Below are 16,641 nucleotides of genomic sequence, written 5' to 3' on the forward strand. Positions count from 1 at the left end.
GGCAGAGTCAAATATCCTACCCACCCTACCCACTATCCCGCCCCGCAGTCCCGCCCCTCAGGACGATGCACGAACAGCTTATTGCACCCAAACATCAAATTATGACATAAGTCTGCAAGGGTAAAATTGTTTGAAAAGTAAGAGGTGATTTTTATATACTTTTGATCTCTGAACTTTTTTCACAAACATTGACTCCATAGGCTTTTTCTTACACTATACTTTGACTTCTTTGCGTGACTTTTGGTGGATGATTTTGGTGTCATTAGAATATTCAGAAATTAATGGATGCTGTGCTATGATTGGCTCCTGTGGAAAGATTTTCTTAACCCAGCTTCCAAAGAGTTGTGGTGGTGTTTATAGCATCCGATCATAGCCTATCTTTAATTTTATCTCTGCAGTTTTTGAAATGAAAGCTGCGCTGTGATTGTTTGTTATGGGCAGTAAACAGAGATTTTTTTTAATCACAGTTCACAACAGTGTTTTGATGTCTATAGCAACCAATCTGTTATAATCCGGTGACTTTGGAGCCGCATGAAACTTTCTCTGGAGTAGGTGGGAATTGTACTGACCGCAAACCCTGAACTAACACCGCAACTAGAAGTAGCCGTGGGGTGTGCCTAACAAACCCTAGACACCTCGACACAGCCGGAGGACTAAATACCCCTATAGATGGAAATAGGAATACTACCTTGCCTCAGAGCAGAACCCCAAAGGATAGGCAGCCCCCCACGAATATTGACTGTTAGTAGGAGAGGAAAGACACACGCAGACAGAAAACAGAATTCAGCAAAAGAGGCCACTCTAGCTAAATAGGGAAAGATAGGACAGAATACTAAGCGGTCAGTATTAAAACCCTTCCAAAAATATCCACAGCAGATAATACAAAAAGTTCCACAATCTAACTAAAGACATGGAATGTATATCTGCAACTCCTGAGAATCCAACAAGACTGAGAAAATACTGACACAATCTAAGCTGGACAAAAATGAATTGCACTGAATTATTTTCACAACAGTACCCCCCCTTGAGGAGGGGTCACCGAACCCTCACCAGAGCCCCCAGGTCGATCAGGACGAGCCAGATGAAAAGCATGAACCAAATCAGCAGCATGGACATCAGAGGCAAAAACCCAAGAATTATCCTCCTGGCCATAATCCTTCCATTTAACAAGATACTGAAGCCTCCGCCTCGAAAAACGAGAATCCAAAATCTTCTCAACCGCATACTCCAACTCCCCATCAACCAACACAGGGGCTGGAGGATCAACAGAGGGAACAATGGATACCACATATTTCCGCAATAAAGATCTATGGAAGAGATTATGGATAGCAAAAGAGGCCGGAAGCACCAATCGAAAAGACACCGGATTAATAATCCCAGAAATCTTATAAGGACCAATAAACCGAGGCTTAAACTTAGGAGAAGAAACCTTCATAGGAACATGACGGGAAGACAACCAGCCAGATCCCCAACCCGAAGCCGGGAACCAACACACCGACGACGGTTAGCAAAACGTTGAGCTTCCTCCTGAGACAACACCAAATTGTCCACCACATGAGCCCAAATCTGCTGCAACCTGTCAGCCACAGAATCCACACCAGGACAGTCAGAAGGCTCAACCTGCCCCGAAGAAAAACGAGGATGAAAACCAAAATTATAACAAAAAGGCGAAACCAAAGTAGCAGAACTAGCCCGATTATTAAGGGCAAACTCGGCCAATGGCAAAAAGGCCACCCAATCATCCTGATCAGCAGACACAAAGCATCTCAAATAAGTCTCCAAGGTCTGATTAGTTCGCTCGGTTTGGCCATTTGTCTGAGGATGAAATGCAGAGGAAAAAGATAAATCAATGCCCAGCCTAGCACAAAAGGCCCGCCAAAACTTAGAAACAAACTGGGAACCTCTGTCGGACACAATATTCTCCGGAATACCATGCAAACGAACCACATGCTGAAAAAACAACGAAACCAAATCTGAAGAGGAAGGCAATTTAGGCAAAGGCACCAAATGAACCATCTTAGAGAACCGGTCACAAACAACCCAGATAACAGACATCCTCTGGGAAACCGGAAGATCAGAAATAAAATCCATAGAAATATGCGTCCAGGGCCTCTCAGGGACTGGCAATGGCAAAAGCAACCCACTAGCACGGGAATAACAAGGCTTGGCCCGCGCACAAGTCCCACAGGACTGCACAAAAGAACGCACATCGCGTGATAAAGAAGGCCACCAAAAGGACCTACCAACCAAGTCTCTGGTACCAAAAATACCAGGATGACCAGCCAACACAGAACAGTGAACCTCAGAAATCACTCTACTAGTCCATCTGTCAGGAAAAACAGTTTCCCCACTGGACAGCGGTCAGGTCTGTCAGCCTGAAATTCCTGAAGAACCCGTCGTAAATCAGGGGAAATGGCTGAAAGAACCACCCCTTCTTTCAGAATGCCGACCGGTTCAAGGACCTCAGGAGAATCAGGCAAAAAACTCCTAGAAAGGGCATCAGCCTTAATATTCTTAGAACCCGGAAGATACGAGACCACAAAATCAAAACGGGAAAAAAACAAGGACCATCAAGCCTGTCTAGGATTCAGCCGTTTGGCAGACTCGAGGTAAATCAGATTTTTATGATTGGTCAAGACCACAATACGGTGCTTAGCTCCCTCAAGCCAATGTCGCCACTCCTCAAACGCCCACTTCATAGCCAACAACTCCCGATTGCCGACATCATAATTGCGTTCAGCAGGCGAAAATTTACGTGAAAAGAAGGCACACAGTTTCATCAAGGAACCAACAGGATCCCTCTGAGACAAAACGGCCCCTGCCCCAATCTCAGAAGCGTCAATCTCAACCTGAAACGGAAGAGAAACATCCGGTTGGCGCAACACCGGAGCAGAAGTAAATCGACGTTTAAGCTCCTGAAAGGCAGAAACAGCCGCAGAGGACCAATTCGCCACATCAGCGCCTTTCTTCGTCAAATCGGTCAAGGGTTTAACCACGCTGGGAAAGTTAGCAATGAAACGGCGATAAAAATTTGCAAAACCCAAAAATTTCTGAAGGCTCTTTACGGACGTGGGTTGAATCCAATCATGAATGGCCTGAACCTTAACCGGATCCATCTTAATAGATGAAGGAGAAAAAATAAAACCCAAAAAAGAAACCTTTTGTACCCCAAAGAGGCACTTAGACCCCTTCACAAACAAAGCATTGTCACGAAGGATCTGAAATACCATCCTGACCTGTTCCACATGAGACTCCCAATCATCAGAAAAAATCTAAATATCGTCCAAATATACAATCAAGAATTTATCAATATAAGTCCGGAAGATATCATGCATGAAAGATTGAAAAACAGATGGAGCATTAGTGAGCCCGAACGGCATCACAAGGTATTCAAAATGGCCTTCGGGCGTATTGAACGCAGTTTTCCATTCATCACCCTGCTTAATACGAACAAGATTATACGCCCCCCGAAGGTAAGTCTTCGTAAACCAACTAGCCCCCTTAATCCTAGCCAACAAATCGGAAAGCAAATGTAAAGGGTATTGAAACTTGACCGTGATCTTACTCAAGAGGCGATAATCAATACAGGGTCTCAAGGAGCCATCCTTCTTAGCAACAAAAAAAAAACCCGCTCCCATCGGTGAAGAAGATGGCCGAATATGCCCTTTCTCCAAAGACTCCTTAACATAACTCCGCATAGCGGTATGTTCAGGCACAGACAGGTTGAAGATTCGGCCCTTAGGAAACTTACAGCCTGGAATCAAATCAATCGCACAATCACAGTCCCTGTGCGGTGGAAAAGAACTGGACTTGGGCTCATCGAATACATCCTGAAAATCAGACAAAAACTCTGGAATTTCAGAAGAGGCAGAAGAGGAGATGGACATTAAAGGAACATCATTATGAACCCCCTGACAACCCCAACTAGTCACAGACATAGACTTCCAATCCAACACAGGATTATGTACCTGCAACCACGGAAAACCCAGCACGATAGCATCATGTAAATTATGCAACACCAGAAATCGACAATCTTCCTGATGGGCTGGCGCCATGCGCATGGTCACCTGTGTCCAAAACTGGGGCTTATTTTTAGCCAAAGGTGTAGCATCAATGCCCCTTAAAGGAATAAGGTTCTGCAAAGGCTGCAAGGGAAAACCACAACGCCTGGCAAACTCAAAGTCCATTAAGTTCAAAGCGGTGCCTGAATCCACAAACGCCATGACAGAAAATGATGACAATTAGCAGATCAAGGACACAGATAACTGAAATTTAGGTTGTGCAGTACTGATGGTAAATGAACTAGCGATCCTCTTTGTCCGCTTAGGGCAGACTGAAATGACATGAGAAGCGTCGCCACAATAATAACACAACCTATTCTTACGTCTGAATCCTTGTCGTTCTGTTCTAGACAGAATCCTATCACACTGCATTGGCTCAGGACTCTGCTCTGAGGACAATGCCACAGCGTGCACAGTTCTGCGCTCCCGCAAGCGCCGATCAATCTGAATGGCCAGAGACATAGAATCACTCAGACCGACAGGCGTGGGAAACCCCACCATAACATCTTTAACGGATTCAGAAAGACACTTTCTGAAAATTGCTGCCAAAGCATCATCATTCCATTTAGTCAACTCAGACCATTTTCTAAATTTCTGACAATACAATTCTGCAGCCTCTTGACCCTGAGACAGGGCCAATAAGGTCTTCTCCGCTTGATCCACATAATTAGGTTCATCATATAATAGTCCTAAAGCCTGAAAAAAGGAATCTACATTAAACAAAGCCGGATTCCCAGATTCCAGGGAAAATGCCCAATCCTGTGGATCGCCACGCAGCAGGGAAATGACGATTTTAATCTGCTGAATGGAATCACCAGAGGATCGAGATCTCAAAGCAAAAAACTGTTTACAGTTGTTTTTAAAACTCAAAAATTTGGACCTGTCACCAAAAACAAATCAGGAGTAGGAATCTTCGGCTCTAAAACAGGAGTCTGAACAATATAATCAGAAATTCTCTGTATCCTAGCAGCAAGCTGGTCTACACGAGAAGCTAATTCCTGAACATCCATGCAACACAAGACTCCTCAGCCACCCAGAGAAAAAGAGGGAAGAAAAGGCAAAGCAAACTGCAGGAAAAAAAAAATGACTCAACACCTTTCTTCCCTTCTTCTGAGATGCATTTAACTCATTGTAGGCCAGTTGTACTGTTATAATCCGGTGACTTTGGAGCCGCATGAAACTTTCTCTGGGGTAGGTGGAAACTGTACTGACCGCAAACCCTGAACTAACACCGCAACTAGAAGTAGCCGTGGGGTGTGCCTAACAAACCCTAGACACCTCGACACAGCCGGAGGACTAAATACCCCTATAGATGGAAATAGGAATACTACCTTGCCTCAGAGCAGAACCCCAAAGGATAGGCAGCCCCCCACGAATATTGACTGTTAGTAGGAGAGGAAAGACACACGCAGACAGAAAACAGAATTCAGCAAAAGAGGCCACTCTAGCTAAATAGGGAAAGATAGGACAGAATACTAAGCGGTCAGTATTAAAACCCTTCCAAAAATATCCACAGCAGATAATACAAAAAGTTCCACAATCTAACTAAAGACATGGAATGTATATCTGCAACTCCTGAGAATCCAACAAGACTGAGAAAATACTGACACAATCTAAGCTGGACAAAAATGAATTGCACTGAATTATTTTCACAACAGTACCCCCCCTTGAGGAGGGGTCACCGAACCCTCACCAGAGCCCCCAGGTCGATCAGGACGAGCCAGATGAAAAGCATGAACCAAATCAGCAGCATGGACATCAGAGGCAAAAACCCAAGAATTATCCTCCTGGCCATAATCCTTCCATTTAACAAGATACTGAAGCCTCCGCCTCGAAAAACGAGAATCCAAAATCTTCTCAACCGCATACTCCAACTCCCCATCAACCAACACAGGGGCTGGAGGATCAACAGAGGGAACAATGGATACCACATATTTCCGCAATAAAGATCTATGGAAGAGATTATGGATAGCAAAAGAGGCCGGAAGCACCAATCGAAAAGACACCGGATTAATAATCCCAGAAATCTTATAAGGACCAATAAACCGAGGCTTAAACTTAGGAGAAGAAACCTTCATAGGAACATGACGGGAAGACAACCAGCCAGATCCCCAACCCGAAGCCGGGAACCAACACACCGACGACGGTTAGCAAAACGTTGAGCTTCCTCCTGAGACAACACCAAATTGTCCACCACATGAGCCCAAATCTGCTGCAACCTGTCAGCCACAGAATCCACACCAGGACAGTCAGAAGGCTCAACCTGCCCCGAAGAAAAACGAGGATGAAAACCAAAATTATAACAAAAAGGCGAAACCAAAGTAGCAGAACTAGCCCGATTATTAAGGGCAAACTCGGCCAATGGCAAAAAGGCCACCCAATCATCCTGATCAGCAGACACAAAGCATCTCAAATAAGTCTCCAAGGTCTGATTAGTTCGCTCGGTTTGGCCATTTGTCTGAGGATGAAATGCAGAGGAAAAAGATAAATCAATGCCCAGCCTAGCACAAAAGGCCCGCCAAAACTTAGAAACAAACTGGGAACCTCTGTCGGACACAATATTCTCCGGAATACCATGCAAACGAACCACATGCTGAAAAAACAACGAAACCAAATCTGAAGAGGAAGGCAATTTAGGCAAAGGCACCAAATGAACCATCTTAGAGAACCGGTCACAAACAACCCAGATAACAGACATCCTCTGGGAAACCGGAAGATCAGAAATAAAATCCATAGAAATATGCGTCCAGGGCCTCTCAGGGACTGGCAATGGCAAAAGCAACCCACTAGCACGGGAATAACAAGGCTTGGCCCGCGCACAAGTCCCACAGGACTGCACAAAAGAACGCACATCGCGTGATAAAGAAGGCCACCAAAAGGACCTACCAACCAAGTCTCTGGTACCAAAAATACCAGGATGACCAGCCAACACAGAACAGTGAACCTCAGAAATCACTCTACTAGTCCATCTGTCAGGAAAAACAGTTTCCCCACTGGACAGCGGTCAGGTCTGTCAGCCTGAAATTCCTGAAGAACCCGTCGTAAATCAGGGGAAATGGCTGAAAGAACCACCCCTTCTTTCAGAATGCCGACCGGTTCAAGGACCTCAGGAGAATCAGGCAAAAAACTCCTAGAAAGGGCATCAGCCTTAATATTCTTAGAACCCGGAAGATACGAGACCACAAAATCAAAACGGGAAAAAAACAAGGACCATCAAGCCTGTCTAGGATTCAGCCGTTTGGCAGACTCGAGGTAAATCAGATTTTTATGATTGGTCAAGACCACAATACGGTGCTTAGCTCCCTCAAGCCAATGTCGCCACTCCTCAAACGCCCACTTCATAGCCAACAACTCCCGATTGCCGACATCATAATTGCGTTCAGCAGGCGAAAATTTACGTGAAAAGAAGGCACACAGTTTCATCAAGGAACCAACAGGATCCCTCTGAGACAAAACGGCCCCTGCCCCAATCTCAGAAGCGTCAATCTCAACCTGAAACGGAAGAGAAACATCCGGTTGGCGCAACACCGGAGCAGAAGTAAATCGACGTTTAAGCTCCTGAAAGGCAGAAACAGCCGCAGAGGACCAATTCGCCACATCAGCGCCTTTCTTCGTCAAATCGGTCAAGGGTTTAACCACGCTGGGAAAGTTAGCAATGAAACGGCGATAAAAATTTGCAAAACCCAAAAATTTCTGAAGGCTCTTTACGGACGTGGGTTGAATCCAATCATGAATGGCCTGAACCTTAACCGGATCCATCTTAATAGATGAAGGAGAAAAAATAAAACCCAAAAAAGAAACCTTTTGTACCCCAAAGAGGCACTTAGACCCCTTCACAAACAAAGCATTGTCACGAAGGATCTGAAATACCATCCTGACCTGTTCCACATGAGACTCCCAATCATCAGAAAAAATCTAAATATCGTCCAAATATACAATCAAGAATTTATCAATATAAGTCCGGAAGATATCATGCATGAAAGATTGAAAAACAGATGGAGCATTAGTGAGCCCGAACGGCATCACAAGGTATTCAAAATGGCCTTCGGGCGTATTGAACGCAGTTTTCCATTCATCACCCTGCTTAATACGAACAAGATTATACGCCCCCCGAAGGTAAGTCTTCGTAAACCAACTAGCCCCCTTAATCCTAGCCAACAAATCGGAAAGCAAATGTAAAGGGTATTGAAACTTGACCGTGATCTTACTCAAGAGGCGATAATCAATACAGGGTCTCAAGGAGCCATCCTTCTTAGCAACAAAAAAAAAACCCGCTCCCATCGGTGAAGAAGATGGCCGAATATGCCCTTTCTCCAAAGACTCCTTAACATAACTCCGCATAGCGGTATGTTCAGGCACAGACAGGTTGAAGATTCGGCCCTTAGGAAACTTACAGCCTGGAATCAAATCAATCGCACAATCACAGTCCCTGTGCGGTGGAAAAGAACTGGACTTGGGCTCATCGAATACATCCTGAAAATCAGACAAAAACTCTGGAATTTCAGAAGAGGCAGAAGAGGAGATGGACATTAAAGGAACATCATTATGAACCCCCTGACAACCCCAACTAGTCACAGACATAGACTTCCAATCCAACACAGGATTATGTACCTGCAACCACGGAAAACCCAGCACGATAGCATCATGTAAATTATGCAACACCAGAAATCGACAATCTTCCTGATGGGCTGGCGCCATGCGCATGGTCACCTGTGTCCAAAACTGGGGCTTATTTTTAGCCAAAGGTGTAGCATCAATGCCCCTTAAAGGAATAAGGTTCTGCAAAGGCTGCAAGGGAAAACCACAACGCCTGGCAAACTCAAAGTCCATTAAGTTCAAAGCGGTGCCTGAATCCACAAACGCCATGACAGAAAATGATGACAATTAGCAGATCAAGGACACAGATAACTGAAATTTAGGTTGTGCAGTACTGATGGTAAATGAACTAGCGATCCTCTTTGTCCGCTTAGGGCAGACTGAAATGACATGAGAAGCGTCGCCACAATAATAACACAACCTATTCTTACGTCTGAATCCTTGTCGTTCTGTTCTAGACAGAATCCTATCACACTGCATTGGCTCAGGACTCTGCTCTGAGGACAATGCCACAGCGTGCACAGTTCTGCGCTCCCGCAAGCGCCGATCAATCTGAATGGCCAGAGACATAGAATCACTCAGACCGACAGGCGTGGGAAACCCCACCATAACATCTTTAACGGATTCAGAAAGACACTTTCTGAAAATTGCTGCCAAAGCATCATCATTCCATTTAGTCAACTCAGACCATTTTCTAAATTTCTGACAATACAATTCTGCAGCCTCTTGACCCTGAGACAGGGCCAATAAGGTCTTCTCCGCTTGATCCACATAATTAGGTTCATCATATAATAGTCCTAAAGCCTGAAAAAAGGAATCTACATTAAACAAAGCCGGATTCCCAGATTCCAGGGAAAATGCCCAATCCTGTGGATCGCCACGCAGCAGGGAAATGACGATTTTAATCTGCTGAATGGAATCACCAGAGGATCGAGATCTCAAAGCAAAAAACTGTTTACAGTTGTTTTTAAAACTCAAAAATTTGGACCTGTCACCAAAAACAAATCAGGAGTAGGAATCTTCGGCTCTAAAACAGGAGTCTGAACAATATAATCAGAAATTCTCTGTATCCTAGCAGCAAGCTGGTCTACACGAGAAGCTAATTCCTGAACATCCATGCAACACAAGACTCCTCAGCCACCCAGAGAAAAAGAGGGAAGAAAAGGCAAAGCAAACTGCAGGAAAAAAAAAATGACTCAACACCTTTCTTCCCTTCTTCTGAGATGCATTTAACTCATTGTAGGCCAGTTGTACTGTTATAATCCGGTGACTTTGGAGCCGCATGAAACTTTCTCTGGGGTAGGTGGAAACTGTACTGACCGCAAACCCTGAACTAACACCGCAACTAGAAGTAGCCGTGGGGTGTGCCTAACAAACCTTAGACACCTCGACACAGCCGGAGGACTAAATACCCCTATAGATGGAAATAGGAATACTACCTTGCCTCAGAGCAGAACCCCAAAGGATAGGCAGCCCCCCACGAATATTGACTGTGAGTAGGAGAGGAAAGACACACGCAGGCAGAAAACAGAATTCAGCAAAAAGGCCACTCTAGCTAAATAGGGAAAGATAGGACAGAATACTAAGCGGTCAGTATTAAAACCCTTCCAAAACTATCCACAGCAGATAATACAAAAAGTTCCACAATCTAACTAAAGACATGGAATGTATCTCTGCAACTCCTGAGAATTCAACAAGACTGAGAAAATACTGACACAATCTAAGCTGGACAAAAATGAATTGCACTGAATTATTAAGCACACCGCATGTGTGCCACAGAAACAAAACCAGACACTTATCTTTGCTGATTTGGCAGCAAGGCAGAAGGAACCAAACAAGGACCAACACCTCCCAACAACCATGGACAACTGGCAAGGACTAATGAATCCTGCACGCCTAAATACCCCAGTCAGAACTGCAATCAGCAGATACACCTGACCAGGACTGCAACCCAGGGACAACTGCATTACCACCTACAACCACCGGAGGGAGCCCAAAAGCAGAATTCACAACACCAATCAGAGCATATCTTTCATTTTAGTTCAGCGGTATAAAAAGTGAAAGCAGCAATGCGATTGGTTGCTATGGGGAGCAGAGGCAGATGATCTAAATGGAAGAAAGAGAGCTTTCATTTTGGTGTGCCTATGATCTGATGAGAACCACAAAATCATAGTGATGACTGCTAATTTTGTACGTGCAATATTGAGGAATTCAACCTTAAAAATAAAAAGGAAATTATATACCCAGACCTCCCGTCAGCTATTTGCACTGTGCCTCATGGTCCAGGAATTTCTGTTCCCTCCAGAGAAACTTGAAGATATATCTGATTTTTATTAGATTCAGAACATGAAGAGCAGGATTCTGACAAATACTCTCACACTAGTCCCAAAGAGTCAGAGCTTTTTTTAAAGCTCGAATTAAATGATTTATTCAAGGACCAGAACCTTCCTAAACATTCTGCAGTATGTTAAGCTCTAGAGTCTAGACTAAAGGAAAAAAACTTGCTAGCTCCTGGTACCTGTTTTTCATCATACTCAAGCAGAGAAAAGGAACTCTTTTCATACTTTTCTCAAGATCGTGCTCTAGTGTATTGCAGTGATGTTCCTGGGCTGACAGAAAAAATTTACATTGAGTACAATGTGAGCAAGTGGAGACTCTTTATTGATTCATCCAGAAAAGGTCTGAAAGCTGTGCTACTGCACAGTGGCAGCAAGTATGCGTCAGTGCCTGTAGGGCATTCTGTGCACTTGAAGAAAAGTTCTGAAAATTTAGACTTTATTCTCAAGAAACTTAGCTATGAGGATTAAGGATGGTCAATTTGTGGTGATCTGAAAGCTCTGTCTTTGCTGCTTGGGCAGCAAGGAGGACACACAAAGTACCCATGCTTTTTGTATGAATGGGAAAGCCAGGATAGGACTTATCACCGGAGACAAAACGGTTGGCTAGCGAGAACATCTTTGCAACCTGGACTCAAGAACATAGTTGCGGAAAGTTTAGCTGATACCACTAAAGTTCTCCTACCACTACTCCACATTAAGTTTGGACTGATGAAGCAGTTTATAAAAGTTCTGCTGAAAGAAGAAGAATACATTTGTACCAAGTTTCAGGGACTGTCCGAAGCAACACTGAAGGATCCAGATATTTAGAAACTCATGATTGTTAAAAATAAAAGTGTTTTTTTTAAATCAGGGCATAAGAAAACATAAGAATCAGTCATTAGATTTGAAAAAAATTTCAAAAACCCAAATTTTGCATACCTGTGTGATTAAAGAACAACCAGGCTGCGGAAATTTACACTGAAGGTACCAAATAAATCAGTAGCAGAGCGCCTTTATGCCGATACCTTTAGTTTAATGTGCCTGGTCCTGATAACAGGTTCTCTTTAAATATTTAGCCACACCAAGTGTGCACTGAGCGTGTGCTTGGTTTGAACAGTAATTTTGTGCTGAGAGAGTCCCTTTAAGTGTCATAAATGTCACCCTTTGCTTTCTAATATAATCCAATACTCACTGAGTGGTCATTTTTCAGCTGATCAATCAATCTCTTCCAATTGTTTTCATCATAATTAACCCTGTAGAATCCAGTCTCATTGATGTTTGCAAGCAGCCAGGTGTTTCCAGTTAACTGAAGGTCAGGATTTGTATCTGAAATGCAAAAAAACAGTTGAAAATATAACTCACAATAACTGAACCCCCATTTCTGAGACTTTGTAAAAGGTTGTATTAGGATTGTAAGTTATTGTCAATTCACAGGATCGATGGGGTTCACAATGCAGAGACCATCACATATCCTGAGAATTGGGCTTTAGAGCCGCCTGTTTGTACATAGCAGTGGTTGAGTATGTGCATCACCACCCCATCCATTGTCTATGGAAGCGCAACAAATATGGTGCTCAGCTATCTCCAGCAGTCCCATTGACAATGAATGGAAAAGCGGTGCACATGCTCATCCATTGCGCCATTCAAACGTGGGGCACTAAAGCACTGTTCTCAGGATCAGTGGATGTCCCAGTGGATAACTTGTAAATTTGGCACAAGCTCGTTACCTCCTGTCCCTATCTGTGCAAAAATGCACACAAATCCTCCAAGAAATGCTGATTCCTGGACTCATTTGCATAAAGCGTGCACTAGCCCTTATTAAGACTAAGTTCATGACAGTTTTAAGACATTAAAATTTCTGCCACCGCTCCGCTGTAAGATCAGCTTAATGTCACTAAATACGCAGCTGTTGCATAAAGCCAAAATACAGCCTCATGCATGAACCCCAAGACCCCAATTTATCAAAGTGTTTACGCTGGTGTAAAAATGCAGTTGTGCAAAAATGTTGTGACTTTTTGCATTTTCATTTCATTTTGGTCAGTTCTGCCTAAACAGGCAATACTTTGGTGGGATGGGCATGGTGACGCATACTCATCTCAGGCTGCTTTCACACATCAGGTTTTTTGTTTCAGGCTAAATCCGGCGAGTGTTGAAAAAACTGGATCCGGCGCAGATTGTGAAAAACTGATGCGACGGATCCGTTTTTTTTATGGATCCAGCTAGCCTATCTAGAGTATTGGCTAAAAAAAAAATTTGGACCATGCTCAGTTTAAAAAACCGGGTCAGGCCGCCTGATCTGCCTTATTCCGGATCCGGCACCTTCCGGCTCCCATAGGCTTTCATTGTAGCAAACAGCCGGAAGCGCCGGATGCGGCGCTTCAGGCTTTTTCGCCGGAGACAAAAAACGTTGCAGTAGACGTTTTTTTCAGAAGCCGGAATCGGAATTTTAGCAGGATCCGGAAAAAAACGGAAGGAACGCTGGGCCATGCGGCGCGATCCGGTGCTAATACAAGTCAATGGGGGAAAAACCGGTTCCGGTTTTTATTTTTTCCAGTTCCGGTTTTTCTCTAAAGAGCTAGATTTAGCCTGAAACAAAAAACCTGATGTGTGAAAGCAGCCTAATTCATGACAAGCTGTGGTGTACCTTACAGTAAAAATCCAGTGGAGGCGCACAGCATTTGCAAGACTCCATGCACCACTAGGTGGAGCTCAGTGCATATGGATTTATACAGCTACTGTGCTACTGAACATGAGCTGTATAATCTGTATGCAGTGTGCTCTTTCTAGGGGTAGCTGCTGCTCCTTCTAGTGGTTCACCACAGGCTCTAGTGGCTGCATCATATGCCTCAATGAAAGAAAGGTCACTGATGGTCATTCTTCCCTCCATGTTCATACAGAGATAGCTGTCAATCACTAAGTAGAACCACCCACTGGACTCCTGGACTTTTACATTCCTATTTTGCATTTGTATTATCTAAGAAAGCAATTGTAACATCAACTGATCTTCACGGTGCTGTCAAGGATCCACACTATCTATAAACAAAGAGGTGATGAAAGAACATTTAGCTAATTTAAAGGGAACCTGTCCCCCCCCCCCCCCAGGCATTTTTAACTAAAAGAGCCACCTTGTGCAGCAGTAATGCTGCATTCTGACAAGGTGGCTCTTTTAGTTCTGGGTGCTGTAACTGCCGAAATAATCAGTTTTGTAATTTGTCCTAAATACCTTTCTTCAGTCCTGGAGGCAGGCCTTTCCCCCCTGCTGCAGACGCCACACAGCCGTCACTCAAATCTTCTTGGCGCCTGGCGCCGCCTCCTCAGCGCTGTTTTGAAATCAGCCAGCGCCTGCGCTCTTTTCTCCTGCCTGGTGCAGGCGCAGTGAGTGCTGCCCATCTGCCCTCATATGCATCCCAGCTGACTGCGCCTGTGCGGCCGCCCTGCCTGTGAATCCCAGCCCCGTAGTATGAATTAATAAGAAGACACTGCAGGGCTGGGATTCACAGGCAGGGCGGCCAGGGGCGGCAGGCGGGGATACTAGGTCTCCATTTAAGTAAGTTGCCTTTTGATTTAGGTCGCACATTTTGGTTTTGTACAGCACCTGGTACTCATCTCTCTGGTAGGGCTATATTATATGGCCCTTGCAGATTATATATTTAATTCTCTATCAGTTCTAATGAAATATCCAGTATAATTCAGTCACGTATATATAAGCGCCCTAGGCTATTTCATACTTACTTTCCTCTTAAAGGGCCATATATCCTTTTGGTCTTTACCATGCACAGCAACTTTGCATAAAAAATAAAATATGGATATATATGGCACCTGTTATGGTGGGCTTGACATTTATGTTTTATTAAATGTTGATGGTATAAATTGTTACTTGTAACATATCTGGCTTCACTTCCCCTTTACCTGCTTGGTTTGTGGTGCTCTATTCTTATGTAAATTAATCTTGTTTGTATAATAAAATACTGATATTTTTGCAAAAAGCTCTCTACCTCATTGTTTAATATACAAAAGGGGTTATTGTGGTATAGGGATGTCACAGTGTAGAGGCATCATCATTCTCATTTGCACATGGAAACAGGAAAAGCAATGGAAGTCTTCAGACAGAGGCTGGACAGACATCTGTCTGGGATAGTTTAGTGAATCCTGCTTTGAGCAGGATGTTGGACACGATGACCCTTGAGGTCCCTTCCAACTCTAACATTCTATGATTCTATGACACCTAAGAACAAAAACAGCAAATATTTGAATGCATAAAATACAAGTTATACTATATTTTTCTTAAAAAAAATCCTATGTACCAGTTTACTCATTGTCGCTACTCTATACCTTTATGACTAAAGATAATATTGCATCTACAATGTGACTGCTTCCATTTTGAGAGAAAAAAAATCGAATTTTAACGTCATACAATTTTTTATACCTGTTTCTTTTGTTAGCCAGACATTTCCTTGTCCAGATGTGCTGGTCATGTATGAAATAGGAACATACCATATATAGCTGAAATAGATTTAAAATAAAGTTAGAGTTAAAAGGTACTAAAAAGAGAATCGGTAACCAGTAATCGTAGTGAGTGTGAGGGGTTACTGAGACTGACATCTTATATCCAAGTCTTAACATAAAAGTAGGAAAATAAAAATAACAAAACTTTCATAATGTGGTTGCATAAGTATGAACACCCTCTTTTAAGGTACCGTCACACATAGCGACGCTGCAGCGATACAGACAATGATGCCGATCGCTACAGCGTCGCTGTTTGGTCGCTGGAGAGCTGTCACACAGACCGCTCTCCAGCGACCAACGATGCCGAAGTCCCCTGGTAACCAGGGTAAACATCGGGTTGCTAAGCGCAGGGCCGCGCTTAGTAACCCGATGTTTACCCTGGTTACCAGTGTAAAATGTAAAAAAAACCAAACAGTACATACTCACCTGCGTGTCCCCCGGCGTCCGCTTCCTGCACTGTGAGTGCCAGCCCTAACAGCAGAGCGGTGACGTCACCGCTGTGCTTTTACTTTCACTTTAGGGCCGGCGCTCAGTCAGTGCAGGAAGCCTACGGCAGGGGACGCGCAGGTGAGTATGTAGTGTTTGTTTTTTTTACATTTTACACTGGTAACCAGGGTAAACATCGGGTTACTAAGCGCGGCCCTGCGCTTAGTAACCCGATATTTACCCTGGTTACCAGTGTAAAACATCGCTGGTATCGTTGCTTTTGCTGTCAAACACAACGATACACGGCGATCTGACGACCAAATAAAGTTCTGAACTTTATTCAGCGACCAGCGATATCACAGCAGGATCCTGATCGCTGCTGCGTGTCAAACTAAACGATATCGCTAGCCAGGAAGCTGCAACGTCACGGATCGCTAGCGATATCGTTTAGTGTGAAGGTACCTTTACTTAGTGGTGTGGTTGTTTTCAGAATTAGCAAACAATACTTAAACTCATGTTAAACAGTAGTCAGTGCACAGCTTTAATCATTTAAAGTGTTTCTGATTAACCCCAAATAAAGGTTAGATGGTCTAGTAGGATTTTCCTTACATTAGTTGCATTTTACAGTCAAAGACATTGTCTGTAAACAGTTTACAACACAGCAAAAGGATCTCATTGATGAAGTTATCAGTCAGGAGTACACATTTTTTTTAGCACGACACGACACTAGCATA

The 16,641-nt window shown here is 43.8% G+C and overlaps 2 protein-coding genes across 2 annotated transcripts in view; one reads left to right on the forward strand and one right to left on the reverse strand.

Moving 5' to 3' along the window:
• CFAP161 (cilia and flagella associated protein 161) overlaps positions 1–16,641 on the forward strand; it is a 106,724-nt gene that overhangs the window by 79,830 nt on the left and 10,253 nt on the right. The window lies entirely within an intron of this gene.
• Positions 1–16,641, reverse strand: part of ANPEP (alanyl aminopeptidase, membrane) — a 261,707-nt gene that overhangs the window by 31,462 nt on the left and 213,604 nt on the right. Inside the window, exons 12-13 of the mRNA XM_077263513.1 lie at positions 15,402–15,478; positions 12,168–12,301 (exon numbers count right to left, since the gene is read on the reverse strand). Coding sequence (XP_077119628.1) covers positions 12,168–12,301; positions 15,402–15,478 — 211 coding nt within the window. The remainder of the gene's footprint in view (positions 1–12,167; positions 12,302–15,401; positions 15,479–16,641) is intronic.

This window comes from Ranitomeya variabilis, chromosome 5, assembly GCF_051348905.1.
Source record: "Ranitomeya variabilis isolate aRanVar5 chromosome 5, aRanVar5.hap1, whole genome shotgun sequence".
NCBI classification, from domain to species: domain Eukaryota; kingdom Metazoa; phylum Chordata; class Amphibia; order Anura; family Dendrobatidae; genus Ranitomeya; species Ranitomeya variabilis.